General features: G+C 38.6%; 2 protein-coding genes across 3 annotated transcripts in view; one reads left to right on the top strand and one right to left on the bottom strand.

Annotated features, from left to right (window-relative positions):
* Positions 1-27,799, top strand: part of DOCK1 (dedicator of cytokinesis 1) — a 319,394-nt gene that overhangs the window by 97,265 nt on the left and 194,330 nt on the right. For both annotated transcript variants that reach the window (XM_055799656.1, XM_055799645.1), the window contains exon 27: positions 1,603-1,698. In XM_055799656.1, the coding sequence (XP_055655631.1) occupies positions 1,603-1,698 (96 nt within the window). The remainder of the gene's footprint in view (positions 1-1,602; positions 1,699-27,799) is intronic.
* The window catches only part of INSYN2A (inhibitory synaptic factor 2A), a 31,375-nt gene continuing 13,577 nt past the window's right edge, over positions 10,002-27,799 (bottom strand). Inside the window, 2 exon segments of the mRNA XM_005236079.4 lie at positions 10,002-11,104; positions 20,369-20,440. Coding sequence (XP_005236136.3) covers positions 10,921-11,104; positions 20,369-20,440 — 256 coding nt within the window. The 3' untranslated portion in view covers positions 10,002-10,920.

Here is a 27,799-nt window from a genome sequence, read left to right as displayed (position 1 = left end):
TGCTGCCTGAACCTTAAGTCCTGTGTGGAATTGTACACTAATTTACTTGGAAAGGACTCTGGGGTCAGCTACTCGCATTGTCTCTACCATATAATTTGAGTATGGTTTTTGGTGGCATTCCAATTTGGTTTCTTTTTTTTTTGAAAGTAGTTTTGTGTGACTGCTTCGGAGAGTGGGTTATTTTAAAAGGAATTTGTTTTTGACAGCTTGGCTGCTTCCTGTCACTCTTTGTTGGCTCCATTTCTCTCTGTGGTAGCGACTCACTTGCAGCTCCTCCATCTCCCAGGCTGAGCCCAGCTGCAGCGGGGCTGCAGGAGCAGAGCCCGGAGGTGCCCTGCGCCACTGCTTGCTAGTAGCCAGCTGCAAGGGGGCTACAGAAAATAGGTAGCCATTTGCCAGTGGAGAAGTGGACAGGGAGAGGAAGGAAGCATGGCAAGTGAGGAGGGAGGTAAAATAAAATTGAAAATGGGCAGGAGCACCACAAGCGCTGGGGATGCAGAGAGGAGGAAAGGCTTAGAAGAACCTCACAGGACAGAAAGCGTGGGGAGGAGCAGGGTACCGAGATAGGTGCGTTCCTCCCTGAATGTGTAAGCTTTATCCCAAAGACAGGTCTGTCAGCAGCAGGAAGAAAAGTCCGTATTGGAACAGTAGCTGTGTATATTTGTACTGATGGTGGATCATTCTTCAAAAAACGCAAATGTATTTTTCGTATATATACAAATCTACCCTTGATAATGAGGCGTAATCCAGTGATATGATGTGGGTTGTTACACAGATCCAGGCATAAGAACGAAGATGGTTCATTGGACTGTGTTTGGTCAAGAAGCAACACAAAGGTGCTGCTCTATTTAGATAATTAACTGGGAAAACACTCACAAATGTTGGCTATCAAATTGTTTCCCCTTTCCATCTCACAGAAACCTTTTTAAGTCTTCTCCTTCAGACTAATGAAAGCTCTGTAGAAACCTTTTTATAAAGTAAAAGACGGGAGCAAAGCTCATCTGTTTCTTTCTCCTTGTCATGTGTTTTTGCCTTCAATTCCTGTAGGCATCATTCTGCATGAGGTTTTTGAACTTGTTCTGAAGAGCTGGTTGCACTAAATATTTCATTTTCAACTCTTTCAAAAACAGAAGCAGATTACTTCTAATGCAGAAATACTGCTTTGAAACAATTGACTGAAATTGCAGTTCCTTAACCAGAGTTTTTCTTCGGTTTTCTGTTCCATTTAATTGAGCTGTTGCAGAATAGGGCTCCCCACAATTTGGTAATGCCTGTGGGCTTTTGATGTTGGATAAATGACTAGGGAAAATAAAATTATTGGGTAACTAAATGTCATAGGCTTTGCTATATTTCCAGGGACTTAATTTTCATTTAAATTATTATAACAGTACATGTTAATTTATCAGTAACATGTATTAATAAAATAGATTTTGCATGGTGTTTGTTGAACTGGGAGATTAATTTTCTGCTTTTGATCAACAGCAGTGAATGATGTTTTATTTAACTTTCACAAGACAGGTGGATTTAACGGCAAATATAAATAGTTCAATAGTATTGGTGTCTGTTGTATCTAGTTACCACTAATTTATTCTTTCTCCTTAGGGGCCAACACAACGGCATGTCCAGATAATCATGGAGAAGCTATTGAGGACAGTAAACAGAACAGTCATTTCCATGGGACGTGATTCGGAGCTCATTGTAAGTGTCTCTTGATGTAAACTTAAATACCTCTGCCACATCTTTTTGAACCTGACTGTAATAGGATTTAAATCCCAGGTGACCCAAAGCAATCAAAACCTTCAGTAACTGTCTTTGTGTTCAGTAAGCTGTAAAACATTGGCTTGTAATTTTTCCATGGTTTACACAGGGGGAGAAAAAATACTTATAAAATATTGGTGGCCAGGTGATGAGCCAGGTTTTACATATCTGTGTTTAACAAAATGATGTATTGTTTGTAATGAGCCAGCTGAAAAGTGTGGAAATGACAGACTTGCATGTTTGTTACTACATTAGCAATCTTTTGACTCTACAAGCATTTGCATGTCTTTTTTGACTACAACTGAGATAACCAAGATAGCAAAGCATTTGGATGTTTGAAGTATAGAGGCCCATGTTTTGAAAGCCTAGAGCTGGTGCAGTAGCTGTGGGTTACCCTGTTCCACATCAGTGGTGTAGCACTGTGATTTTTAAAGCCTGACATTTTAATTTTTCAACTGTAACGTTAATATTGGTCTAAATAATGAACAAAATAGTGAGGCCTATTGATAGCTAAAATGGGGACAGATCTTAGTATGTTTTTGGGAGTCTTTCTGGGTGTTTGTCTTTACGTTATATTCTTCCTTAAGTGTCTGACTAGTTTCCTATGTATCAGTTGCCAGATGCAAAGTGGACGAGATTTCTCATCTGGCTGAGTAGCTGTCTTTCTGTTCTATATTCATTTGATTCAGTTTCGTTTGATATACTGATTTCTTTCTTTAAAAAGGTTTTACTTGTTATTCAGATGTATTTGAGTCCATAAGTACTTTCTTTTTTTGATCTCCCTTTCTTTTCCAATTTTATTTCTCTGTAATTGCACACAGTGACACTTGTCCTCAGCACATATGACTTATCTACTGCTGTCCTGTTTACTTGGTGTATGGTGGTCCTTGTGTCAACAAACATGCTATAATTTTAATTTTGTCTTTAGTGCGTCGTTCTCTAATCGTTTTTTTGCTTTTGTCTTCCACTTTTATCACTTTGATGTGCAACAGTAGTTTTTGTTGTGAGTGGTAGTGGATCACCACATCCATTGCTGGATCAAGGAGTAGTTTTAAGTAGAGATCGATCTTACAGAATATTCTAGTGCTGGGATGCAGGAACAGTGAAAGGAAGTCAAAAGGTTTATGTTGTTGTTACTTTGTGCATTATCACCGAAATGACTAATAATCTGTGGCATAGGTACCTTAATAGCTTTCTGTACAAGGGTACAAAACTTCATGACTTCGCTCAGTTGAGCAGGAGGTGTGGTCTTGTAAGACATACAGGAAACTTCTTCAGTTACAGTTTGAATGTGAATTAATTACTGTTTTGATGAACGTGATTTAGATGATATTTTGAAATGTTAATTATTCCTTTTGCATTTATCAAATTATATTTGAAAACTTCTGTATATGTTTTAACTAAGTACAGTTGCATTAAAAATATCCATAGTGATCATGAATGGAGCTTGAAATCACTCGATCTGCGCACACTATAATTATGTAATGAGTATTAATAGCACCAGGTATTTTCAATGAGTACTTACTCCTATCTTAAAGTTCAGTCTGTTGCTGAAAGGATGCGCCTGTGATCAACCAGTAACAATTCATTTTTGTGGTGTCAGCAAAGTAGGAGGAGTAAAATGCAAGCGATAATTAGCAGACTTAACCTGACCCCTCTTGGATCACAACCAGGTTGAAATTATGCATTGACTTTTCTTTTGTCAATGCTCGTATAGTTTTACCTGGAACTTATAGTAAAGAATTAACCATATCGGATGAGTAGAAGGAAGGAATTGTAAAAATAAAGGATCTTACAGAGGCATATTTCAGGTAATGGTAACTTTTTTAAAAGGACATACCAGTTTGTTTCCTATATAAAGGCAGCCATATTAGACTACTAAAGCTGGCGTGTGTTTCACCTTGAATAAATACTTAGCTAGGTCATCTTCATCCAAAAACTAATGTTGCGTAATACACTTTAAATATAAAAACCTACTTTGGATCAAAAACACTAAGAAATTGGCATTTACTCCTGTAGATGTGAACTATATATATACATAAAGATTCATCAGCTGTTAGCTTTATTCTGGAAGCATTCCTCTGAGGATCCTGCTTTGAATAGCTCAAACGACTGGAAGACGTGGTTCTTCTCATCCGAAACAAGACTTCTTTTCTGTTTGCGAGCAATACAGGAACAGATTCAGAATCCCCTTATGGTGGCAATCGACCTTGTTTCATTTCACATTCTTTATAAACCTCTGTTCTAACCACTGTGGAGCTACTGTGGCATTTGGGATGCATGAACTCTGATGTTTTACCCCTATAGATCCCAGACAGTTGTTTGTAGAAATTGTTTCCATTTCTATTTTGATAATATTCTTTGTATACCTTTCTGAGTTTGAGGCTTGTGTGACTTCCAGTCATATTGGTTTTGACTGTGTGATGTCAGTGAGAGATGGTGGATTTGAGAGGCCAGAATTTTGTGATCAGTAAAGGGTTGTAAAGAATTTAAATGCTCAAGTGACAGTGTAGTTATCTTGGAACAGAGGTGGTGGAACGCTTAAATATAATGCAATTTAACGTTAGTGAACAAAGCATTCGATAGATGAGGTTGCTAGATATGCTAATGTAATGGGAACATAAGACACTGAATTGATGTTTTCAGGATGATATGCAGTTAGAGGCTGTTAAAGATATTGTAAATAATTCAAATGACTTCCTCTGTGTTGTAACTTATGGATAGGGTTCCATATGTTTGGTACTAAATGACTGTTACCGGGTCAGTTTCCTTTGGAAAAAAAAAAAAAATGATGAAAAATAGATGAGTTGGAGTACCTATCTGACCAAAACCCTGACCTTCAGTGTAAGGCAAGTGACCATGGTTTTAAGCTGAGAGAGGGGAGATGTAGATGAGCTGTGAGGCAGAAATTGTTCCCCGTGAGGGCGGCGAGGCGCTGGCCCAGGCTGCCCAGAGCAGCTGTGGGTGCCCCATCCCTGGCAGTGCTCAAGGCCAGGCTGGATGGGGCTGGGAGCAGCCTGGGCTGGGGGGAGGGGGCCCTGCCCGGGGCACGGGGTGGGACTGGGTGGGCTTTGAGGTCCCTTCCAACCCAAACCGTTCTGTGATGCCATGACCACCCCACAGTGATGGCAGTACCAGCACAGTAACCTGTTTAAATGTATTTGCTTCACTGTGTTACAAATGTTCCACCTTAATCCAGGAAATAAGAAAGGATTTTGGTAACTCTTACCTGATGCCTACCGTATCTTAATCTGAATATGGGAGGTACTGGGTACAACCTTTTACAAATTTTTGGTCTGCAGTATTCTTCAAAGCTGTATTTTTCATCTGTACCAAAGTTTCTGTCTACTAAACCTTAAATTGCCAGTTAACCATGCTTAATTACAGGAGGTGCCTCTTTCTTCTACATTGTTGAACAGATTGGAAAGATTCTCCAATAGTCTCTTTTGACTTTTCACATCTGTTTTTTCAATTTTTGCTTCCTTAAATGTGTGTTTCTAGATAAAAATTATAAGCTATTTTTATCAGATACCTTCAAAAGAGAATTATCTTGAAATAAGATAGACCAGTTGTAAAAAGGAAAGCTAGACAATAAATAAATAAAACAGACTGTAAGTGATCAATTAAAATCTGATGTGACCATAATTTTGGTAGAAGTTGGCAGCAAGAATAATCTAAGTTAACATCTGTGATACTGCACACAGCTTGTGCACACAACACTTTTTCAAGTCTTCAGAACTTGTTAAAAAACCCCCCAGACCCTCAGTTTCATCAGTGTCTGTATTAACTAAGATTAAGCACAGTCTGGACGGGTATACAGGTAGTTTCAGTGAAAGCAGTGGATTTATATACTTGGAAATTAGCATGTGTTTCCAGCCTGCATTATTAAATAAGTTTTTAACATGCAGGAAAAAATAAAGTCTTGTTGCCACTTTAATACTCGTTATTTTTGGCTACATTTTGCTCTGGCAGTCTCACTGGTGATTTTTACTTGATCCATTTGCTGATTGAATGAAGGTTCTGCATGTGTTACTGTAGTGAAGGTAAGAACTATGTGCAGCCTGTGGTCGCTGAGTTGTCTGATGCAAGGTCACGGTTTGTTGCTGCTCACAGAAATTGGCTGGTTTGCGTTCCTTTTGCAGGTACCTAGAGCTAGTCCTGCTTACGGTGCTGTAAGAAGTCACCTGTAACAAGATCACAAAAATCTTTCCTACTGGAGAATGTGTTGCCTGAAAAAAAACCCAGTCAATGGAGCATACTTCCTTGAGTCTTTTTTGAAGGATAATTTTAAACCATCTCTTGCCTCACCTAGTAACTTTTGAAGGATGTTGCATTCCACGCGAGTCAGCATATTGGCGTCCTTTGGTAAATCAGAATTGACTGGACACGATGGTAGGTCCAAAATGAATCATGACTACTCCCTACTTCCTTGCGGTCAGCAGCTTGGATGTTTTTCATTTACAAAGCCAAGAAAAACAAGCTAGTTGCTGAACTCTTTAATTTCAGAAAGGGCATCCAGATGGGGTTTTTGGATCCCTATGTGTACAATTTTTGGAAGATACTTCAGCTGGCAGATCTGTGCAACTGTATGATCATTGTCTATTAAACAGATAATCTTGGTTCCTTTATATGGTAGAACAAATCAAATTCCATTTTGATACAGAAAAATCCTCTAGCTTGTAGATATAAGAGCAAAGAATGTAGAAAGTGGCTTGCCTCCCAACAGCCTCTCTTCTTACAAACGGTAGCTCAGAAGAAGACAGAGTGATCTAAGTGAACAAAGTCAGTGTGAACACCTGCTGTGATCAGGGAAGAAAACAGGATTATAGATACTCTTGGGATGTGTGCCTAGGAAGCAGTGGACAGGAGAGGACATGATGACTTCACTGATGAGTGGAGTGTTTCCCATGTCTGGTTTTTTTCGCCCCCTCTACACTTTAAAATGAGGATGTAGTGAAACCGAAACGGAAATGCGGCAGAAGTCTACCAGAAAGTAGAGAAAGTGATCGCTGGTTCGAGATGTGAAAGCCCTTTGGGGTTAATCAGAAGGAGATTTAGAGGTGCCCCTGGGTGACAGTGCAGGAGAGTCCTGTAGAGTGAAGATGACACCTGTCAAAGGGAAAAGGAGGAGCTGGTGACAGCACTGGAGAGTGAGAAGTGTGAAGTGGAGCACAGAATATGGCACTGATGTGGGAAGTGAACACTGGAATAACTGGTCAAGGAAAGACAGTGGTGGATTCTCCATCTCTTGGCATCTTCCAGCAGGATGCCCTTCTGGACGGCAGTAAAATGCAAGCCTAAGTCTAAGTAAAATACAAGGTATTGAGGGTCATGGGAGAGAGTGTGGGGCTAAAGTTATTTAGGAGTTGAAGCTAGATGTAGGTTGTGTTTCTGTGCCTCAAAATGTGTCAAGTTTAGGGTAAATGGGTTCCAAAACATTTGGCAGAAAGCCTCATATTCTTCACTGGCCTTCTACGATGGAAAAAACTATACTTTGTTTTATTGAATTGCATGTTTTCTTATCTTTCAAAAACATTTGAAATTCAGTATTGCCAACTAATTTCACAAAAACTGAAGCGCTGTTTGAATGATGGTAATGCTTTTGTTCCATCACTAATACTGAGCTGCTTTTACGTTGTGAAATGTACTATCACTGGTGCAGAGAATGGTATGGAGTACGCCCTACCAACGTTTATCGGAACAAGCTGCATTCACCTGAACAAACTGACAGCAAATTTATAGCACTCCAGTTATTTTAATAAGCCACAGTTGCATTTTATAGATGCTGAAATAATACTTAAAATTCTTTCATGCAGTCAGTTTCATTCTGTTAGACCAGAACTGTGTTGGTATATCCATTATATCTTTAGTGGCAATCACTCAACAAACCCCAGTAGTAATATATAATGGGTGCTGTTATACAGATGCTAAAGAAATGGTATCATCGAATGGCGTACTTGATTTGAACGTGTTGATGAGAAATGAACGTACTTGATTTTGAAAAAGTGATTAACCTTTAAAACACAGAGTGAAATCAAAGGCATAGACGGTGCTTTTGCACCTTAAGCAAGAAAAAGCAAACACTTTGTACTGATGGTAGGATTTTTGAGTTTTAATTATGATTTTTTTTCAGCTTATCCTGATTTTTAAACTATTTTTACAGTGACTTTTTCTTTAAGAAAACAAGTGATACTCACATGAATAGTGTTTCCTAATAGTTCTAAAACAAAGAATGTAACTGTTGCTTAACGAAAATTATACGGACTCAGAAAATAGCAAGTAATATAAAATCACTGCAGTATTTATTGACTAGAAAGTATTTTTAAGCATGATATGGGAGAAGTGCATATAGCAAATTAGTGTATGAAAGTGCATGGTATCATCAGTGAATTCAGCAAAGCTACGTTATGTGCCACACTGAAAATAAAGTTGCATTTTCTTTGTTATAACCTCATACCTGCATTTTATAAGATCATCTACGTTAGGGTGAAGAAAGCTTTGTCAGTCACATTTAACTAAAAGCTCTAAAGAATTAGATTTTTTCTTTCTCTCAGTGTCTATCTAACCTGAGCCTGAGTGATTCTAAATGTAATACAATATGATACATTTTACACACTTGCAAAAACATTTTATTACAAATTACATTTTATGGTACGATATAACACGATATGTAATTTTAAGCAAGACTATATGTATGTTAGCTTTTCCAGTTTTAAAAAAATGTAAAAAATTAAAAATTTGCAACTTCTTAAGAAAATAGCTTGGACATGTATAGAACACGCCATGAGAACTTTCACTTTTAGCTCTTATATGTTTCACCAGTGAATTTTCCTCTATCATTTTAAATGGTTACAGAATACTGGTCTCTTTATGAGTCAGTCACTGCACGTAAAAACAGTTCAATTTTGTGTCAGAGTCCCTGCGCACAAGAACTTTTAGAGTAGTTTTATGGGAAAAGCTACTGATTCGGTGACACTAATGATTCGTAATTGATTACCATTGAGAGATACTTGATTTAATTTCTTTAAAAAACAATCCCAAACACTTAAGCATGTTAGCATGGATGAATTCATTAATTATTAACACTACTTTAAAATAATACTGAATACTGTTGTATTTTTCTTATGTCTGTATTTGATATTTCTGTTCAGAAAAAAATATTTGTTTGGAAATATTTGGATTTCTAGAACATGTTGGGTGGGCTGCCTTGCAAACAGTTTTCTGTTCTCAATTAAAAACAATATAAAATATACGAAACACATTTTTTTTCCACACGAAGAAATCACACTTCCTTCCTGGTACACAGGATCACCCTTCTAATCCTTCAGCTTTCACAAAAGTATTTCAGGATATTGTTTGCTTGTGTACAAGAACTCGTAGCCCTCTTGAAGGTTTACTGCAAAGGTGACTTTTTTCCACTTAAGCATGCTGAGATTAATTTTGAGCTGGGTATAGACATCTTCTGCGCTTCTTGTTCCCATTTTAACTTCCTTTTCTTGCTCTTTGCTTTGGGGAAAGAAAATAACTTACTTTCCGCAAGTTTTCTTAGAGAAATGGATTTGATGCCGAGTTCAGAGGAAAAACAGTGTAAATGAAAACACTCCAAATTTTTTAGTATGTGCAAACTGTTCTGCTAATGATTACATTTCTTCCACATTTTCCACAAATTCCATAAAGAATTTGTATCTTTATGGATGCTGCAGGGTATGCAATTTCAAAAACAATTCTTAGTAAATCAGTCACAGGACACTATATGACTCAAATTATCTAAATTAACTTAAACCTTTAAGAAAAAAAAAAAAAAAAAACCCAACAAAAAAACCCAACATTCTCGCTCCCTGGGCACTTCTAGCATGAATTTTTTTTCCACAGTCATTCTAGATGCAAGTTTACTGACAGCAACAAATACTTAAAGAAAAAATTGCAGTTTATAATTCACAGCAAAATTTTAAGTGTCATTAAAAAAAAAACTGGGAAAAAATTGATTCACATCTCTAAGTGTGTTGGTTAGCAAGTACAATTAATAGGTTTAGGTAAAAATTATAGTAAGCTGGGAAACCCATCTGAGAAGCTTAGTAAATAAATAGCATATAAAATTAATGCTCCTTCCAAACAGGTTTCAGAGCGTGGCTCAAACTATAAATTTTCTGGTGCCTTCTGCAATAGTGTAGAGGTTTTCCAAAGACTGTGTTACAAAAAAATACTAAATTATGGCAAATGCTAACAATCCGCCAAGCTTTTGATTATTCTGTTTGTAGGGTGGTTTGTTTTGTTTTGTTTTGTTTTTTCTGTGCCAGATTATGCCATTTAGATCTTTTGGGTACCAAAAGACTAAAAGTGAGATCCAGGACAGATGATTGTCCTGTAGCCTTGACCCTGTCAGTGTGATGTGTTCAAAGGCTTGTCCTGACTTTGGGAGGTTTCTAGCTGCTCACCAGTTGAAGATGAGCAGCAAACTTGTTCGTCTGGTGATGAGGACATAGCTAAATTCTAAATTAGAAATGATGGTGCGCTGTTGAAATGTGATAGCTTGGTTGAAGTCTACATCACATGAAGGCAAATATACACATAGTCACATCTTAGAGATTATTCATGGTCTTGGACCACATGAAAAATTGTGCTTTGTCCAGGATATATGTGCTGAAAACTGCACTCCCCGATCAACATGGATTTGTAAAACTGAAGACCATTGCAAACATAAGGCTTGCTTGTTTTTTTTTTTCCTCCCCTCGTTGTTGTTTAAAGACAATAAACCAAACCCCCAAAAGGCTTTAAAACAATAGTGATATTTAGCTGTGTACAGGATGACAGCCTACAATTTAATAGGTTAGAATGTGACGCTTTCAGATCTAAAGGAGGGGGTGGGGAATAGTTTTACTTGCCATCTTTGTACAAATTTTTCAATTCAGGTTTTACATCCCACATTGGTGAACTGCAAATAAAAGTTGGCAAGGTATTATCCAACACCTTGCTTCAGGACATTAGTTTATCGGTACAAAGGCCTTTTTGGTACATACGGTGAGAACTGAATGCTGCCGGAACGGTCAGAACTACATTGGCCGGTAACACTGATCAGCCTACCAAGATCCCATTATAGATGTTCGACAGAACTCCAAATATTTTTCAAAGAAGGCCTTGAACTCCACATGTCATGGGCTTGGGTTAAAGGAACCAGAGTTTCCATCTTCCATGCTTTTTTGATTCAGTTTTGGATTTTTGCTTGGGAGTGGAGGAGTAGCTCTCCTGAGAATAAGGCAAAGGTGCAACCTGAGTTTCCTCAATAGGATGAAGTTTTCTCAAAACTGGCTGTAGTTTATCTTCTTGCTGTTTAAAATCCAATTCCACACTAAAAATGGGAAGAAAAAAGCAATTAGTTACTAATTACAATGATAGAAAGATTTCAATTAAGCCAATATATGATACCAATATACAAATCCTTAATTTATGAAATACAAAAAGAAAATAAATGTTTAAATCAGATCTCCAACATTTCTTGCACCAAAACTGAAGGGGTGGGGAGGGAGGGCAGGGGCAGGGAAGGTGGTCAAAAAAAAAAGGACATTGCAAAAGAAAAATAGGAATGCGATCGTGCAAACTTCTGCCTGCTGTTTAGGAGGGCCTTGGGGGTTGTGGTAGTGCTGTGAAGTGACTGAAAAGTAGAAATACTACTTTTTCCCTCATCTCTGTGGAGAAAATACTCTTTCAAAGGGCTCTGAGGTTTTATTTTCCTCTTAGGGTGGAGGAGAAGGGATCAAAGAGGCTAAGGGAAGTTTGGGATATTTTTGTGCTTTGGATTTGTGAAGAGCTGGTCTGCCCACAGGGCCTTCCAGGCACGGCCTGGAAAGGGGGCTGGAAAGGTGGAAGGGCTGGTCTGGCACCTGGCTGTGCCTGCTTTGGGGTTCAGTTACTTTCTGCATTTGGCTGTGTCTAGGTTGGTGCTAGTTTAACCATTAAATACATTCTGAGCAAAAGTGTCAGCATTCCAGTGATAAACTTTTTTATAGCGGAGGAGAGAAATAACAGTAGGTAAGACTTCAGGTATACAGAGTATTTTCCCCATCTCCAAGTTGACGAGCAGTAAAAAGACATCCAAAATTGAAGAAGATTAATTTTTAAAGTTTCAGGTATATGCTAGAACTATACCTGCGAATGTTGAATTTGCAGGAGATGGCTGTGTTGGGTATCTTTTTCCTGCAGAAGCTCACTACAAGCCTACTGTTTAATATCCATCCTTGTTAATGAAAGAACAATGCTGTCTTCAACTTGATAACACACTCCTGTTTGCAGTTTAGCTAGCAAAAAGCAGTTGCTTAGATGAGTGCGGCAGTAATTTTGTGCCAAGATCGGGATATCAGTTGATTGTCAATGCCCCACCACATAAATGCTTTCAGTAATACAGTGAGAGAGTCTCAGCATCAAGTAGATTCTTTTCCAAGAGCTCTCTAAATCTCATTTACAGTGGCATGCAAATCTGTGCAGAATTGGGCATATGTTACAGTTGGTTTGTTTCTCAGTATAAATTTTGGGAGTATAAAAAAAAAAAAAAGGCGCTTCAGCTCTGGCATTGGCAGAGTTCATTTTTCCTTCTTTCAAAATGTTATTCTTGCAGGGGAGCTCTCATAAGAGCTACTTGAAACTGATGCAAAAGATAAATTGTTTTAAACCCCCCTGCTGAACAGAGGTGACTTTTTTCATAATCAATTTCTATTAAAGGTAGACCTCAAGAGAAGAAACATCTTAGTCCCTATGACAAAACCCACGTTGTTATCATTTTCTACTGCATAAAACCATTTGCAGCACAGTTCAGACTGTCTTTTAGCTATTTATATCAAAATGAAATACTTTACTTCTGAAGAGTAGAGAGGATGAATGAAAACATTCATGTTACTTCATCATTTATAACTAAATTTTGCAGAATAATTGATTGTTGTCTATCTAGATCAATTTAGCTTTGTAGGTTTTGTTTAATATCACCACTCCTTTCGGCAAATGATTCATTTTTCTTGAAAACTTAGGTTTTAGCGTATAAAGACAAAAGCCTTCTTATTCTGCAATTTTTCACATCTTTCTAAATTAACTGTAGCTGACATTATTTTTTGGTTTTATTGTTACATCAAACGTGAAATAATATTAAATTCAGCAAGTGTTCCATATTTATATGACTTCTTTATATTTTTGTTCTAGAGCTGCAGATCTTTTCGTTTTTTGCATTCGTGAACTTGATTCTGTCACCTGTCACAGCTCTGACAATTTTGTTTTGCTTAGTGCTATTTTTGTATCCGAAGCATCTATAGGTTTCCTCTCAAAATGACCTTTTCTTGAAATATTCTCTGCCATGTGGCGCTCTCTACTTTCAAACTTCATCTGTTTCTGTCTCTTCTTCAAGCCTCCCTGTGACAACTCTATAAGCTTAATTAATGAGGGTGATATGTTCTTCTAGCATTACCCATGACGGAGAATATAATTATTGGCTTCAGAAACATTTTTCCTTAGATGAAATAATATTTTTCAACAGACTTGACAATTGTGAATAAGGCCTACAAAACAAGAGACAAATCTAAATGCTGTATAATGCTAGGATCACGATCAGTTGCCTGACAGATCCGATTAGGACGTATTAAAGGTTCACTTACCGACGATGCTGCCATGTTTGGAACGTTGGGCTGGAGTTTCTCCATGTTGAGTCCCTATCACAAATGTATTACTATGCATGAAACTCCAGTGCAGATAGGCAGGCAGGCTGGTTTTGTGAACAACTATAAGCAGGAAAATTTTGTCTGTGATAAATATGCTGGTTTTCTGTGTTTTCTCCCCAAAACGGCCGTATACTTGCAAGGTTTACGACAGAAGCTTTATGTTTTAGGGCAGCTGTCTGTGTATCAGTGTTTGCATAGATGTCGTTCCCATGAAAATTTCGCCAAATAAAATCAAAGAAGAGACCTTTGAGAATCCTATTTTGATATGCACATTAAACACAGGCGACAACTTTGTAATTAACATCTCTGAAATTCCTTCACAGTGGGACGGGTATAGTCCAGGTCTGATCAAAAATGTCTTTGTAATTGCAGTTCTAAGTTGAATTAATTGGTGCTTGACTAAGCCTCAGAGCAGAGCACCCGGAGCCTGCTTTTTCTGCCATCTTATTTTCTGCTAGGGACTGATACCGGTGCAAAAGGAACCCAAAATGAGATGATTTTTTTTTTTTTCAATTTTTTTTTCTTCCTTCCTTTCCCACTTCCCAGATCCTGGTGGTGTTCGTTGCACAGCATGGATGTGCACTAAACTGACTGAGGAACTTAGCTAAAATGTGAATCATGATCTAATTTTGTCCCTAGGAAGTACCATTGACTTGCTACGGAAGTTGGGTTTATAGCAAATGAGGCAAAGTGTTTCAAAAAGGTAGAGAGTAACAGTACTTGAAAACTATTTTTATGCACGTCTGTTAATTTTGGAATCGAAGCCAGCGGGAGCCTCTCGGGGTTCCTCTGTTTCACTTTGGGCTTGGTGTCGCTTGGCTTTTTGTGTTTGTGAAATGGAGTCATTGTGTTTGGAAAACAATGAAGACTCGGATACTGGAATAATAAGTACCCCAGGACAAACCTGGAACAAAACCATTTTCTATACAGAATTTGAATTGTATTCAGGAAAGAAAGAGAAAATACACGGACTGGCTGCTCGTCAGTGAAGGGCTGTGCGCTTGGTGCCTGAAGCCCTATGGGAGAGGAGGGAAGACCTGCCCGACTTCCCAGCGGAGCACCCATGGTGCGGTAGCACTGATCAGCACGGGGTTCACCGAGCCTCCAGCCATTCTCGGAGGCTCTGAGGACACCTCAGAGGTGCTCTGGGGTTGGCACGATGCACCTGTGTGTGCATGCATGCTCTCAGGAGGGGTTACAACTGTGCGCGCAGGGCCTCCTGTACGATCAGAGGAGTGGTGTAGAGCCGAGGTGGACAACTCGGACACCTCGCTGAAGGCATGCACAGAAGGTAGCCCACTTGCTCGGGCTGCTGCTTTCTGGCTAATCCCGTCTTCTTAAATCCTGGTGCTGTGGATTAGGGATTGGCGTGGTAGATCTTCTGGTTTGGGCTTCATGGGTTTTTTTAATGATTTTCAGAATACATGTTAATGAGTTTATTTTTTGCATGCTGGCAGTAGAGTGAACTTTTTCTAATTTTGTTGCTGTATAAGGAATTGAAAACAGTTTGAGGAGTCATAACCATTTGGTTTTAAGCATATGTACTGTGGGAGGGTATCTAGCAGCAAGCTTAGAAATATGGATGGGTTTTCTTCTTTTCTAACACAGTCACATGTTATTAACATGAATAATTTTAAGAATGTTAGATGCTAATGACTGGATATGTTGGTTACTTGTAAGATCGCTGAATCAGAATAATTCAGGTTCAGGACCACGTTGCTGAGGGCTTTATCTAGTTGTCTCTTGAAACCTCCAAGGATGGAGCCTGCACAGGCTCTGCGGAGCCCGTCCCTCTGCTCTCTGCCTCAAGGAAAGCCTTCCTCCTTCTACTAAACCTGAGTCTTTCTCATTTCAGTCAACACCCCTTCTGTTTACCTTTTTATTACCTAGTTTGTAATGTTAAGGCCCAAATCCTGCAAGCAGCTGTAGAGTAGCTTAACTTTTTGCATTTAAGTAGGCTAAGTGAAGCAGGAATTACAGGATATCATAGCGTCTCCTTCTGGGTCATGTTAATTGGATGACATGGCATTAGTGCATGTCATGTCATGGAAGAACAGGATCCAGATAAGCACTAATGACTTGAAAATTAGTTTAATACACTTTTAAGCAATCTGTTAAAATTCCTATTTCAACCTGAAAATCACAAATGCCTAGAATCCAAAGCATTGTCAGTGTTAGCAAGGCATAAAGATCCATTTTTACTACTAAGCATCTTACAGTCTAGAGACAACATGAGAAAGAATGTAAATTAATTAATGTGGGTAGCAATTCAAAACATGAAAATTATTGTCCTCATCATTTTGTTACCTGATATACTGATGCTATCGTAGGGATTGATGTCTACTTGTCTTATTTTCACTTTGTATTGCTGTACTTATTAATTTTAATAATTATCACCATATCTGACCTCTACAAGTGAACTACTTCCATGTGGACTCTGTTCTACCTGGTTAGCTTGTGCCACCGTGATTTAAACCTGTTTGTTTTGCCACTGTTGTATTGAGAGTTACATTGCAGATTCTAATAATATATTTTCTGTTGAATCGCTGGAGTACACTGTAGAATAACTTGAATATCAAAGATGAAATTGAATACTGGAAGCCAGCATAATTCAAAATTTCAAAGGAGTAAAAAGTAGCCAAATTAACGGTTGATACAGCTTTCAGTAATTTCCCCCTCCAAAGAATTACAGTAGCGTAGTGTCGATTTGTTTGTTCTCCCTGTGCAGAAATTGGCTACTGATTTGATCTAGTAAAAAAACTATTTCCAGAAGCTAAAGTAGGCTTATAGAAAGCTATTGAATATTTCTGACCTTTTTGACTAAAGGTAGGTCTAGCATGAATTCTTCAAGATGCTCCTTCACAGAAATAATTCACGATAAAGGCCTAAGAACAATGCACAAAATACTAAACAGAAGACTCATCTTCTCATATAGATTCCTGTTCAAGGATTAAAAGTCACATGGGATGGTAATTTAAACAGGAGCGGAAAGGGCAGTGCCACTAAAAGATAATTACAGAATAAAACAGGCTGTGAAGATTTTAGTCCACGTGGGTTTGGGGTGTTTTAGAATTGGTACAGTTTCTGCATATCAATGCAATTTCTTCTTAATAGCAAGACTTTGCTAGACCTCAGTATTTAAGTTGACTATGTCCTGACAATATACCCTAATAAAACTTACTTTCTACTTTGAAAGACTTCAATGGTGCATCTATGTTAGGCTGCAAAAGATGGATGTAAATGTTTGTTTGCTTGTCTTTTCTTTGCAAATTGGTCTTTCAGTTTGTAGAAGACTATTTTGAAACTGTTTTGTGACCTTGGATGTTCAGTGGAACAGATGAACATTTGACACAGATTAACATTTCATAAAATTGTTGTTTACTACTACTTCATGTTTTTTGACTACTATTTTAAATACTGTCTAGAAATTACTACAAAGACACAATGCTGAATGCTTCCTGACTGTTTTTGCTGTTGCTATGTAGTTGGGACTTTCTACTTGGGCTTTAAAACCTACAGTGAAGTGCTGCCCAATATTTTTTTCTGCTGTGTTTGAGCCTAGAGCTCCGTCAGACGCAGCACCACCGATCCTGGCCTTATTGGGATCCTAGTGACCGCAGGCTGGGGAAGCCTTCAGGGGAATGACTCAAGACTTTCCCCCTCTAAAGGTGGTGGCTAAATGGGAATTTACTTTGGAGTGGAAGCAGTGAATCGATGTGAGATGCCACTAACGCGGTTCCTCTCCTGCAGTGGAAGGAGGAGTCAGTGACTCCTGTGTCTGGAGTTTGTGACAAATTCTTGAACATATTTCTCATCACAGAAATAATTAGAATTTTGAGGGAAATGAGGAATCAAATTTTGGTATGTTTTTCCTATTGATTTCTAAAGCAGTGTAAGTTTTTGGTACCTTATCTTTATAATAGTGTTTAATGTTCGTTCAGTTTTCTAGATATTAAAAAAAAGTAACCTAGTTTTCCTTTTTCTTTTAATACTAAGTAGTATGTAGTATTTTCAATATAAAGCCAAAATAATATAAAAGTATACTTGGAATCTTAGCAAAAATGTAGATTTCATATGCAAAATAATTATTCTCAAAACCTATTCCTAGAATCTTTACTGACAGCATCCACATTTTTGATACTAAATGGCAGCTAAACCCCTTCAAAGTACAACAGTATTCTTTGGGGTTTGTTTTTGTCACCTTGTACAGGGTAGCTGTTGTGCTACAGTGTATTAACACTCTAAAAAGTTATCTTGAGGGGGAAGAATTTAATTACATTGTTTCTGCATTCTGGCTTCTCATCTGTGCTATACTTGACATTACAGGATGCAGTTGGGTAGTCAACAGGGCAACTTCATCATTCCTCTAAGATGCTGCTTTACTGCAGTTTAAAGGTTTGAAACAACTCTGTATATTGTTACTGTGTTCAAGATTGAATTGTATTTTTTAAAAAATATGGAAAATTTAAGGTTTTCTCTTTCAATTATTGATCTGTCCTGTAAGTGCATTGCTTATTATTTTTCTTGAATCTCCCCTATTTACTACTTGGGTGAAAGAGCTCAAGACTGAGGAGGTTCCAAAACAGCAGCCAGTGGAACATTGTAGTAGGTCAGAGAGGATGATTCCTGGTCTGACACTGACATTTAACGACAGCTTGCAAGGTTGAGTGTTCAGAGCATCCTGGATGGTTTAACCTGAGTGTCAATTTCCATTCCTTAAAAGTGTTATATCCTCAAGAAAAATCATGTAACCCTATGTGGCATTGCCATGCAAACCCTTTGCAAGAATGCGGTGTGTATCATTGCATGTTGATTTAACACTAGTTTTAGCATCCTTGCTAATGAAATGCTGCACTTCTTTCAGAGGCTTCAATACCATAGTGTTTGGCTTGTGGAGGAGCAGAAGCTCCTACAAGGCAGTCTGTCTCAGTGGTAGTTTTATCAGTGAATTCCTCTTTTATCCCTTCTGGCTACTTATCTCGTCTTAGGAATTCAGTCTTCTCATAGTTCTGCTGTTTTGCACCATCTTCTGGTTTTAGACTTCTTGCCTGCAGCATATATTCTCCTAATCTGTCAAAATGTTGAGCTGAGTTTTGCTGAAACTTCCCCTGGAAACATTGCTTGAGGCGAATGCCCGGCATCGACAGCTTCTGTCCGAACAGCCATCTGTTCTGGGGGGACCTGCCTGCTCTGCTGTCGGGGGACAAACGCTTGAAATATGTGTTTCTGGAGTCATTCCATTTGCAGTGAGTGTAAGAGGTAAAAATTGGAAAGTTCCTGAATTTTAAATCTGTTGACTAGAAATCAAGATCTTCGAAATTTCCAAATGGATTTTTTGAGCTAATGAAACAAACCCAGTTTCTCTGATAGAAATGAGCTCTGTTGTACCTTCCCAGGCTGCCCTGAGCAAGCAGTTGCACGGGGGTGAGCTCAGAAAAAGGGAGACCCGGTAAGCATTAGTTATTTATAGGCTTCTAAATATTGGACGAATGAATAAATTAATTGGTTCCTTCCCCTGCACAGAACAGCATCGTTCCCTCTTCTAGTTAGCTGGAAAACAGAAAAGATGGGAGTTGAAGTTTTCCATCCTTTTTTCCTTTGCTTCTAGGCAGCTAGGAGACAGTGTATAAATAGCTCCAGGACTTCTGCCTGAATCAGAGCCTGAGTAGAGAATTAAGGGGTGAAGGGGGAAATCCTATGCTTTTCAGCCCTAGCCAACATTTGTACCTTCATTTTACTTTGTACCTCTCTGTGATTAATAGCCAACTTTATACATATTCGTCTGTACTATATCTGCCTGGTTTTCTGAAATCCTTTATACTGAGATGCATTTGTTTTCATCTTTACCTACAACGCATGAAAATACTCAGTTGTTTGTTTAAGACTCTAATGGAGGAGGACAATTAACTTGTCAGTAAGAAACACATCATCAGATTCATGACGGCTTTGTGTCATGCCCACTGCCTATCTGTTATTCCTTCACTGTAATATTGTACATGCCAAAATGGGTCTCTTGGCTGATAAAATTTTAGAGGAATTTTTTCTCTGTATTATTTTTATATATAATATATATATAATAAATATTTCTAATTAAAAAAAAATAGAGGAAGGGGAAACTCTGCTTCATAGGAAAAAGCAGCAGCATTCCTTCACCTTTTGCACCTGATCTGTTTCTAGAGAGAAAACTGCAGGTACTTCCTTCTGGAGAAGAGATTATAGCCAGTACAATCTTTAACAGAACCTTTAAGCTGTTTGTGATTATTTTTGTAATCTGTTTGACAGTAGTGAGCAAACCTGTATTCACCTTACAGAACTGTACACCACAGCACATCTGCTAATGGACCTCTGCATGCGCGGCAAGTCTTCACTTGTGTGTCGCATGAAGACTGCAAATGTCTGATTTAAAGAAGTCAGTGGTGCTGTTCATGTGGGGCAGGACAGATTTGCCATGCATGTCTTAAAACTTCTTCACTAATGTAAAAAAAAACTACATAAAACCCTGGGTGGCAATGTCGTTTTACTGATAAAACTGCCTAGATCAAATCTGTATCTGGTTCTCTTTGCTATACAGTCTCTCTCAGAATTACTTCCCAAGTCCATTTGTTACTTCTATGAAAGTAAATTTGAAGTATGTTGACTTGTTGGACAGAAAATGCTACATATATATCTCTAGCAGTGTGACAACGAGGCTCAAGCCTTGTAACACTTCACATGCCAGAGCTACAGCAGTAGCGTTGACCACTATCATTTCCTTGTCTCAAACAGGTGCCTGTTGAATTTTATTAATTCAGTGAAGTTAAATTTATGTTCTGTTTTTTAAACTGAAAATCAAGGCTAACAGTTGATCCTGCATTAACGAATAAATCATTACTTTCACTCCAGAAAAAGTGGCAATATTAGTATTTTTAACCTACCTATAGATAATACATGCACTGTTCCTGCATGTGTCGCAATTAGCCGTGTCTTGACCAGTCCGATATGAAAGCCTACAAAGACAAGAACACAAGGTCATTAAAAAGCAATTTGTTTTAACATGTTTTTGCCTTCTACGAGTCTTTTCATAGAAATTGGAATGTAAGGATTTTTTTTTTAACTTTCATATTGAATACAAAAATCTAGCCACTAGGAAAACAGGATCAAAAATAGCACATTCAGCTTCACTGAACAATGGGAAGATGAAGTTCTTTTAGCAAATGAGTCTTTAATGACTTCAAGGAGAAAACAAAACATTATTTCCATTATACTTTTGTAAATTGAAAGGGAAAACAACAAGGAAACCAAGTTATGTGAACCTCTTTTTGCATAAAGCTGCTGTGTACCGAAGTGGTGAACCGTCACTGAACAGACACGTTTACAGCTTCCGCGGAGGTGACAGTGCTGGTGTGCTTTTTGGTTTTTTTTCATGCTTTCTCAAATACGTGAGGCTTTTCCTAGTTTTCAGTAGACGTATAGAACATAATACTGAAAAGCAGCATCTATTTAGAAAGCTTGTGCCTCGGTGATGAGGGATGAGGACCTGTTGTAGGGATATTTATGTCTTAAAAGGAAGAAAATGCCATTTAAATAACATTGCCTGTACTCACCTAGCCTACAGCTATTCTTCATCACATTTTTGTTTGAAGTCTGTAACACCAGTGTCTCTTAATATACTTATATATTGTATCTGACAATTTGACAATTGTCTCCGGTCAATTTGAATTAAAAAGTTGTTTTTTTTTTCAGGTATGCTAGTACTTTTTTGTACATAGAAATTTCATTAACATGCATACATTAAATTAAAGGACACAATTGCCTACCTATCAATATGGATGTTTTTGCATGCAAATGAGTTTAAAATGAAAATTCCTAGGTCAGTATTTATAAATTAGTAGTTACTTTTCTTTGTAAAATCACAAACTTAGAATCTTGTAAAGCCATTTTCAGTTTGTGCTAAACACAGGCTAGTATCTGCAAAGTTTCTCCTTACCTGTTTTTAAAAGAAATGGGGAAATACCTCATCTGTGGGACTTGGAAGATGCAGCAAACAGATGGGGCCAGGATTACTTTGGGGGATCTTCTTCAGTCAGATCCCCGCAGCCTGGGACCTTCCTTACCCAAACAGATCAACCAACTGACCTCAAATAATTGTGTTGGCTCTGCTTAACAAGGGCACCTCCGTACCTTCCCTGCCCTCGCTGCAGGGACAGAGCATCTTCTCTGCTTCCCTGACAACGTAACAAAAATGAAAAATCCAAAATTTCAAGGAAGTTGACTTAATTTTTATGTGACAAAATATCAAACCTACGTAACATGAAGTATTACTGGGAAATTATACACAACATTTAATATGGCTGTCCCTAAGGTGGAATATCGGCATTTCTTCAATGCTGCAGGCTATTTATAAGATAAATAAAGAGAAGGATCATCTGGTCCTGTGTCACTTTACTATTTTAAAGGTTTGAATACTGGCTTAGAAGTTTGTTACAACACTTAAAAATACCTATTTTACGTAAACTTATAGCTTTGAGAAAGAAATTTACTGGTGCGAACTTGAAGGCAGAGAGTGAATCTGAAGTCTGTCAGACCAAGCTTGTCTTCACAGGTGACATTTCTGCTTCCACTCTGATTACTTTGATTATCAATCGTTCAGGGCAGTGTGATGGCAGAGTGCTCCAGGCCTGTGAATACAGCTCCTTGGCACAGCAGTAGCTCAGACAGGAGTTCAGAATAGGGGGAATCTACTTCTTTATAATAAAAAGACTTTTTTCCCTTCTGAAAGCAAAATGCAAGGTAGAGTTCCTGCTGTTCCAAGTGTTTGTTATTTGAACAGAGCTTGAGACACTATGGATCTGCAACGTGGTATCAAATAGTAAGTCAGTGGCCTCAAAAATACCTTTTATTCAGAGGAAGACACTCAAATTACCCAGATTGTGAAATGTTAACAAAGTGACAAAGCCAGATGTGCAAAAACTTCTACAAAGCAAAGCTTCTATATTATGTGGGGGGGGGGGGGGGGGGCGGGAAACCAGTACTGGCTTATATTTGATTACACTTGCTTATGTGCTCTAAGAAGGATGAAGTAGTACCTGGTTTTCATTTTGCCTTTTAAAATCTTCCAGAAGTTGACATTCAAATTGTCAACACACTATTAAACCTGGTCTTGTAAAGTGTTTTTTTCCAAGCTATTGATCAAATACTAAAAAACTCTTTCTGAAGACGCAACATTTAAAGTTTACACATCGCTTGCTGAAGGCCTTTATTTACCGAGGACATAAAAGCTAGTTAATGATGGCCTTTGGAGCACAGCACAATTGTCTGGGCGCCCCTGTACAGGTAAAGGTAGAAACACTGTGTTGGGTGCCAAGTTGCTGTTTGTTTGTTTTGTTTTGTTTGTTTTTTTTAATTATTATTATTTTCCAGTTGGGACATTTTCATTCATCTTTGTATGCCTGCAAATTACCATTCAAATTAGTTAATTATCTGGCTCATAGATTAACAACCTCCTCCTCTCTGCCAGTCCCTCCTGTTTCTGCACAGTGCTGCAGGGTTTATGCTGTTCACGTTTGGCCTGCCTCTCTGCTCTGCTGTTTAATAAATAATATAAGTTTTTTTTAATAAGTTTTTCAAAGTCCAGTGTTTACAAAAAGTGTATCGTAGCATACAGGTAACTCATCCTGCTAATACCTGTCCCCTCTTATCCTGGATTCTTGTAAGATGAGCTCTGTGATGAAGAGTGACAGTGACGTCTTCTTTGTAGAGTTCCTTAGAAAAACACTTGGTTGTATTTTAGGGACGTGCCTCGTGCTCTGAAGGATTTGCTGTAAACGAGAGAGGCTTCTGGTGCTGGTTGTAAGAGCAAGGTGGCCAGGTCATCTATTCACAGTGAATCTTGACAAATCCTTATTCCCCGCGCCCCCCAGTCAGGGTGTTTGAGAACCAACCATGGTTTTCACTGTGGGACTGGGAAGAGGTGAGAATTTTTTTGTTTGAAAGAAAAAGGGAAGATGAGGTGTATTCCTGTGTGTGCTGAAAACGGAGTGGGGGAGAGGAGGGATAAATCAGAGCCCCCCAGACAAATCTGCAGTGGTGGTGTACCCCAGTCAGAGCCCACTCAATCTGGCACAGAACTTAGAAGCACTGCAGCAAGAACTCATAGGGGATTAAACGCTCCAATAAATACACTGCCGTATTAAAAAAAAACATACAGGTATGCCTCTGAAGCCTTACCTTCCCTGTATGCCTGTATGCTCACACCCGTAAAAGGCAAGCATGTATATGGTCGCTATTTTAGTTACTATGATGGGTTACCAACCAGTTTCCACCAGCACCGTTCACATCTTAACAAAATAATATTTTAGTTGTGATAAACTCACCGAATGCTGGTCACCTGGTTGGTGAATTAGCAAAAGCCATACTCTGTTTGGTCTTAATGTGGATGTGTACCAGTTTGGTCATGAGCTGTAGTCCTGCTTCCATAATTTGCTATGTTTTTGACAGCACATTAAAAATAAGGTATCAAATAAATTTAGATTAATAAACTGTCTTCCTAAAAATTGAGTTTTCAGTATTTTATTTAAATCTGTTTCCAAAACATATGATGATGTTTAAAGGCACAATAATTCCAGACTTTCAAACATAAAACCAAGTATTTCCTTGTTGATGGTGTAAGGCAGACTCATTAAGCTGATGAAAATGGGCCTTTGATGTAAGTATTTAAAAATTACATGATTTTTGGATGATCAGTTTGAAATCCTGATTCGTCAGCTGACACATTCAGCACTGCTTGGTTTTAGCTTCATTGTCATTCACAAGCTCTACTGTTTACAGCAATAGATTTCCCTCCCCCCCCAGTCAGACATAATTTTTGATGAACTTCTCTTAAAGCATCGTTTTCCTTTTTGAATGTTTTTAGCTTTTCAGAGGCTATTTTCTTTTAAAACCACAGATTTAGTAATGTTGTCTTCTCAGAACCACTCTATCGGGCTTCTTTGGAAGCCCCAAGAACACCACGTGGTATCACAGCATTTGGTTTCCATAAGGCAGTTCGATAGCTCTTTAGCCAGGACTGTGTTATATGAGTGTTAGTACAGTATAAATTCCATTACTTCTACATAAATTAAACTCTTCATGAAAGGATTCTGTTGTTGATACCCCAGGGCTTTGGACTTTCACTTTCTGGTTTTCACATAATTATCTGCAGAAACACTTGTATGGAATTCCTTTACTTCATTCCAGCAAAGATTTGACTCTTGGCGTAGCATTTCCGTGTAAATCTTAGGCAACGAGGTTGATTTGCAATGCAGACTTCCAGAAAAATAGTTTCCTCTCAGTGTCAACTGCTAGAAACAGCTTGTGAGCTCAGTCTGGATACCAGGCTCAGGAGAACAGAGTTCTGGGTGAGATGGAGTATTTTGAATAAGCTATTTTTTCCCTTCCCCTTAAAAAAAAATAAATAAATGTAAGGGTGTTGCAGTGTAGAAGAGGTCAGGCTAGAGACCACTAATGTTTTCCTTCATTGGTAAACCAGTTAATATTTTTGATAAGAATAAAACCTGTAAAATACAAAGTTTTTCACAAAACAAATATTGCTACAGAGATTTTATTTTATTTTTAAAGAAATGAAAGTTGGCTTTGCTCTGTTTTAGATCCGAAGTGGAGTGTTACGCTTTGTACTGAGTGAGATGCCTGGGAGCCAGCAGCTCCCCACAAGCTGCAGCTCCCGCGGGCAACATACCTCACAAAAATAATCTCAGCATTAAGCCTCGTCGCTCATTTTACCAATCCTAACATCTTGATTTTGGTAATGCCTCCTCAGTTGAAGTGTAAGAAGTGTTACATTTATATAACTTGCTTCTGTTTCCCTTTTTTCACCCATTCCTCAGAAGGCCAGGCTGTGTCACGGCACGGTTGTGCTGGCCCGTCTGTGTGTATGCTGGGGCACCTCTGCTCGTGGGGATGTGCCCATCATCCCTCATCGCTCTTGGGAAGAAGAAAATCCATCAGCCTTAAAGTGCAATGGAGACCTTGTCCTGTTTGGTACCGAGGTGTGACCAACAGCTGTGGTTGTTGAACAAGAGGGGGTTGATGCTGCCCTCCTGGTCGCTGTCTCTGTCTTCTGGCCCTGTTCTCCTTGCGCGATGTGGTCCCTTGGGTGTGCCCGTGGGCTTCTGGACGCAGTTTGGCATGTCCGTGCTGCAGTGCGCAGTGTTCTGGCTTCAGGTCTCCTGAAACTTAGAAAATTTGCAAAAAAGTCTCTTTTGCCGTTCTGTCTGTGGAAATGGCAGGCAAGCAGTTGTGCACCATGGCCAGGAAAGGTGTATGGATTGTGAAAGGGGAGAGTAACTGCCTGTATCTTCCAGGACAGATCTGCTGGCATCCAGCTGGGTGAGATGCAGCTGGAGGACTGCACCTAGCATTGCTGCCTTCAACAAGATCGTTCTTGACATCAACTTCTGACTTCCATGAACAAGACCCCACCAAATCTAGCCCCTTCCCCGGGGGCAATCAGCAACTCCCCATTTTTACCTCAGTGACCATAGTAAGAAAAATATTCTAGTTTAGAGTTGGAAAAATATTTATCATGTGGATGCTGAAGGAAATCATTTGGTTTATTACGTTGGTTTCTGGAGGATTGGCTAGAACCTGCACTATGTTACGATTTTTTTCCCCCAAAAACAAACTTAAGTATGATTTTTAAAGTAGTAGTATTATTATTATTTGTTTATTTTAAAAGTCCTATTAACGTAGGAAAGTAAACGTGGTACTGTTCGCTCCTGGTTGCCATGCTGATATGCAAGAAGAGAACTGCATGCATGTACTGGAATGTTTAATTAGCTCCCTTGGTATTAAATTCTTTATTATTATTATTTTACATATATTATTACTATGCTTCATACCCTTTTAGCATCGAATGTGTTTTGATACAGACTAACAAGAAGTCATTTCTCCAATAGCTTCATTCTTTGGTACCTTACATCTTGCACGTTCTGTTTCTGTCTGGACGTACACAGATGGGCATGGTTAGTCTCGTGTATTATGTGGGGCTGCTGCATGGTCAGGTTCTGGGGAGAGGATGGATCTAGGTTAGTTGTGTGTATTATGTGGGGCTGCTGCATGGTCAGGTTCTGGGGAGAGGATGGATCTAGGTTAGTTGTGTGTATTATGTGGGGCTGCTGCATGGTCAGGTTCTGGGGAGAGGATGGATCTAGGTTAGTTGTGTTGCTGTATCTGCATCTAATTGCCGGTGTCACGTTGGGCAGGATATCTTATCTCCATACTCAGTTTTTCACGTATGCTTGCTATCTACATTGCATATTATTTTCAGGAGGCTTTAATTTTATTGCATTTCTGTAGGCGTTCTTGGCACAACCTGAGCTTAACCTCAATTAACACTTCCAAGTATTAAAATATTATAATGAAGAGGAACCATTTTGCTGACATGGACTGGCAGTAACTAATAATAGGCTGCAATTTTCAGAGCAGCCTAAGGGAATTACACCCTCTAAATCCCTGTGAAATGCAGAATTTGTGCACCTGCTTGAGGCTTATTTTGAAAATACCAACTGTAACATCAAAATCTTTGCATTTGAGTAGTTTTTTGCTTGTATAAATTAGAGACCCCATTGAGCTGAGGGAGGGAAGCTTAGATTACCTTATTTTTCTATTGTTCAGTAGGTAGGTAATGAAGAGGCACTAATTCAAGGATCTTGGACATCTATTAAAAACAAACTAAGCAAAAAAATCTTACAAAGCCATTTGGAAGGATAGATCTGTTACACCTGGATGTCTTCCCTTACCTGCTGGGATGTAGGGAAGACTTCATATTAAGTGAGTTACTTAATGGCATGATTTTACAGGAGTGGCTGTGCTTCGGAATGTGTTTATGCTCTGATGGTTATGTTCTTTAGATGATATTGATGTTCGTCACACTTTTGATGTATTGCCACCAACAAGGAAGATAAACAGACTAAGAATTTTTTTTTTTTCTGTTGATGTTTTTATTAAAAATATAGTGAAACAAATTTGCCACTTTTAAGGTGGCAGCAGGCCTTTGAAACAGTTTTGAAGTGGCAGTTCTGGCTGTGCTGAATAGCTGAGGAAGTGTAGACCATGGTTCTCAAGTCTTTGTATAATGGGTATTATATTTCCATGCCTGGTCTAGTCCTGCTGGGACTATTTATAGCATAGCTACCCATACTTACTATTAATGTAATTTGCGTTTTGGCAGAATAATATGACTTCATTGTCACATGTTTTAGTTGTCCTTATGACATGAATAAGTCATGTTTTAGCTACGTAAACTGCAGGAAAATCACTCATATATGTTTTGCAGGTTACGATGAGTCCTGCTTAGCCATATAGGCTTA

This window comes from Falco peregrinus, chromosome 1 (genome assembly GCF_023634155.1).
Source record: "Falco peregrinus isolate bFalPer1 chromosome 1, bFalPer1.pri, whole genome shotgun sequence".
NCBI lineage: Eukaryota > Metazoa > Chordata > Aves > Falconiformes > Falconidae > Falco > Falco peregrinus.
Note: the sequence above shows the minus strand (reverse complement) of the source record. Positions and strands in the feature narration are given on the sequence as shown.